Genomic DNA, 3,582 nt, shown 5'->3' with positions numbered 1-3,582 from the left:
CACCTTACCTAAAAGTATGGTTAGTGGCTTTGACTGATATTTTAACTGTCTAAAATATCTAAGATATTTATGTTATTACATAAATATCCTTACTACATAACAAATACTTAATTGCAAATTTTCTATTTTTTTAAAACAATCACATCATAATTCTGTACAATTTGTGGGTCGTCAACATATAGCTTTCTTAAAATAATCATATATAATCCATATTTGACTTGAAAATTTCTAGATATGGAATGCATGCACTTCCCCATGTCTCGAATGAGGAAATCATTATACTTTGAATTTCGAAATGAAATAAAAATAGGTGTAGTGGTATGATTGATATTTATTTCAAACATTATAGAAATAAAGTAATATTATAAAACAATAAACTTTTATATTTGTAAAAGAAAAAAAATAAAAAATTATTAAAAAATGTAAAACTTTGTGTATCAGAATATTATTATTTTAAAATAATAGTAAACAGACTTTTAACTTTATTTAATCTCATTTTTATAAAATTGCTTTGATTTAATTATGGTTTTAATTTATTCTTATACTAATTTAAAAATAGTTTTGAAAATAGTTATTTTTAAACACGAGTACGCAATAAACGATGCAATTAAAAAAAACGAGAGAAAAAAATTGATATATTTATAAAATATTTAAATTTATAAAAAGAAAAAAATAGAAAGAAAAAAATGTGTAATAAATATACACAAAATAAAAATATATTTGTATTATATTTGCTTATATTAAATTGATTACAGTTTTCTGTTTTCAGCGTTTGTTCAGGGAAGCCCATAACACAAAGCACTATTTGCCGAGCCGCCTGGAGTGGAGGCACTGCTTTTTTGCTTTTCAAAGTCAAAACTCAGCACATCATCTTAGACCGGTGTAAAGCACACTCTTTATGGACATCTTAAAATAGAAACTTTTTCCTCTCAAAAGGTAAACCAGTGAAAAACAATTGTACTATGATAAGTTAACAATTTCTTTTAACAACACAACACAAGTGAGTTACTATAAAAAGGGAGCGAGGGAAGCCTGTATCCTCAGGATTAGGCTCGAACTCGGGATTGCACTTCCTACCTAGTAGTTCTTGCATACAACACATTCAGTTCTTAACCTTCAGGTATTGGCAGAAACCAAGATAAAAACACAGAAGCAGAAACAAACATAATGTTGCTCGAAATCGCAGTTGGGTTGTTGGTGCTAGTTCTGTTTCTGCACCTGCGTCCCACACCAACCGCAAAATCGAAGGCCCTTCGCCACCTTCCCAACCCTCCGAGCCCAAAGCCTAGGCTTCCATTCGTTGGACACCTTCACCTTTTGAAAGACCAACTTCTACACCACTCTCTCATCACTCTCTCCCAACGTTATGGCCCTCTGTACTCTCTCTACTTTGGCTCTATGCCCACCGTTGTTGCCTCCACCCCTGAGCTCTTCAAACTCTTCCTTCAAACCCACGAGGCTGCTTCCTTCAACACAAGGTTCCAAACCTCTGCCATTAAGCGCCTCACTTATGACAACTCCGTTGCCATGGTTCCCTTTGGTCCTTACTGGAAGTTCATCCGGAAACTCATCATGAACGACCTCCTTAACGCCACCACCGTCAACAAGTTGAGGCCATTGAGGAGCCATGAGATCCGCAAGGTTCTCAGAGTTCTCGCCCAAAGTGCAGAGGCCCAACAACCCCTTAACGTCACCGAGGAGCTTCTCAAGTGGACCAACAACACCATCTCCATGCTCATGCTGGGTGAGGCCGAAGAGGTTAGAGATTTGGCTCGCGAGACGGTTAAGATTTTCGGAGAGTACAGTCTCACTGACTTCATCTGGCCCTTGAAGAAGCTCAAGTTTGGAAAGTACGAGAAGAGGATTGATGAAATATTCAACAAGTTCGACCCCGTCATTGAGAAGGTTATCAAGAAGCGCCAAGAGATCGTGAGAAGGAGAAAGAATGGAGAAGTTGTTGAGGGAGAGCAGAGCGGTATCTTCCTCGATACTTTGCTTGAATTCGCTGAGGACGAGACCATAGAGATCAAAATTACCAAGGAGCAGATCAAGGGTCTTGTTGTGGTAAGTTGTCAATGCTTTGAGAAACAATTGTGATGCATGAAATATGCATATATACTCACCAAGCTTATGTACACATTTTTGTTGTGACAGGATTTCTTCTCAGCAGGGACAGATTCCACAGCCGTGGCAACTGAGTGGGCTTTGGCAGAGCTGATCAACAACCCTAGGGTGTTGCAAAAGGCTCGGGAAGAGGTGTACACTGTTGTGGGAAAAGATAGACTGGTTGACGAAGTTGATACTCAAAACCTTCCTTACATCAGGGCGATTGTGAAGGAAACATTCCGCATGCACCCACCACTCCCTGTGGTCAAGAGAAAGTGTGTGGAAGAGTGTGAGATTGATGGGTGTGTGATCCCAGAGGGTGCATTGATACTTTTCAATGTCTGGGCTGTAGGAAGAGACCCTAAGTACTGGGACAGACCATCGGAATTTCGTCCCGAGAGATTCTTAGAAAGTGGAGGTGAAGGAGGAGTTGGTCCTATTGATCTAAGGGGACAGCATTTTCAACTTCTCCCATTTGGGTCAGGTAGGAGAATGTGCCCTGGAGTGAATTTGTCTACTTCAGGAATGGCAACTCTTCTTGCATCTGTTATCCAGTGCTTTGACCTGCAAGTTGTTGACCCTCAAGGACACATACTCAAAGGTGATGATGCCAAAGTTAGCATGGAAGAGAGAGCTGGCCTCACAGTTCCCAGAAAACACAACCTCGTATGTCTTCCACTTGCAAAAACAACCATCGCAGCCAAACTCCTCTTCTCATAGATTACAACATACAACATTATGTTACCGTTCGTTGCAGTTACTTTTATGTTGTCATAATTCTTTCAATAAGGTGTAATTCACACAACTACACATACATGGCTTCGACACACATTTGCGATTGTCTTTATTTGATATTGAGATGTAACTTCAATCTTTCTCTTTTTACCAAAGTAAAGTGTTGTTGTCACTCCTTTTTATTATTCATTTTCACTCGCGCGTCTCCTTTTATCGTTTTACTTTTCTCTCGTAAAAATAAAAACAATTTTTTGGTAGACTTATATATTATCATAATTTCTTTAAAATATATTTTTTCACTTGCAAAGTTGAATATCATTCATTAGAGGTTTATAATAATCGGAAATTGTGTTTGGCTTCCTATTATTCTCAATATAGGATGTATGTAACATCCTAAAAATATAGTATAAAACTATATACAAGTGTCATCATTTAATAATATGGTAAAATAATTACTGGAAATAAAGTTAACCTTACACATAAAATTTAATACTTTACAAAAGTCCTACACTATTCCAAAACTATGTCCATAATCCGAACGGTTATTACCAAGTTAGGATTATAACCGAACAATTCATACAAAACTATTAACAAGATTTCAGTAATTTACTACTAAACGGTTAGGCTTTCTCCTTCCTCTAAAGCTTGCTCCACCGAGCACTCCTCTACCCTGCTCACATCCAAAGGTGAACATTGTAAGAGAAAAACCGAACAGGAACATGGACAAAACAAGAAATAAGG

General features: G+C 37.4%; 1 protein-coding gene across 1 annotated transcript; it reads left to right on the top strand.

Moving 5' to 3' along the window:
* The first annotated feature begins 992 nt into the window (after positions 1-992).
* Positions 993-3,026, top strand: LOC108333348 (2-hydroxyisoflavanone synthase). Its single transcript, XM_017568766.2, has 2 exons — positions 993-2,064; positions 2,155-3,026. Exons 1-2 carry the CDS (start codon positions 1,168-1,170, stop codon positions 2,824-2,826), a joined length of 1,569 nt encoding a protein of 522 aa, XP_017424255.1. The 5' UTR covers positions 993-1,167; the 3' UTR covers positions 2,827-3,026.
* Positions 3,027-3,582: the final 556 nt, after the last annotated feature.

This window comes from Vigna angularis, chromosome 1, assembly GCF_016808095.1.
Source record: "Vigna angularis cultivar LongXiaoDou No.4 chromosome 1, ASM1680809v1, whole genome shotgun sequence".
Lineage (NCBI taxonomy): Eukaryota > Viridiplantae > Streptophyta > Magnoliopsida > Fabales > Fabaceae > Vigna > Vigna angularis.
The sequence above is the reverse complement of the archived record's forward strand: the minus strand, read 5'-3'. Positions and strand labels throughout refer to the sequence as shown.

What these genes read in the sequence shown, in the direction of transcription:
- LOC108333348 (XM_017568766.2), top strand. Translation starts at nt 1,168, where the DNA reads ATGTTGCTCGAAATCGCAGTTGGGTTGTTGGTGCTAGTTCTGTTTCTG. An exon ending in AGATCAAGGGTCTTGTTGTG is followed by an intron (nt 2,065 to 2,154) that starts GTAAGTTGTCAA and finishes TTGTTGTGACAG; the next exon opens with GATTTCTTCTCAGCAGGGAC.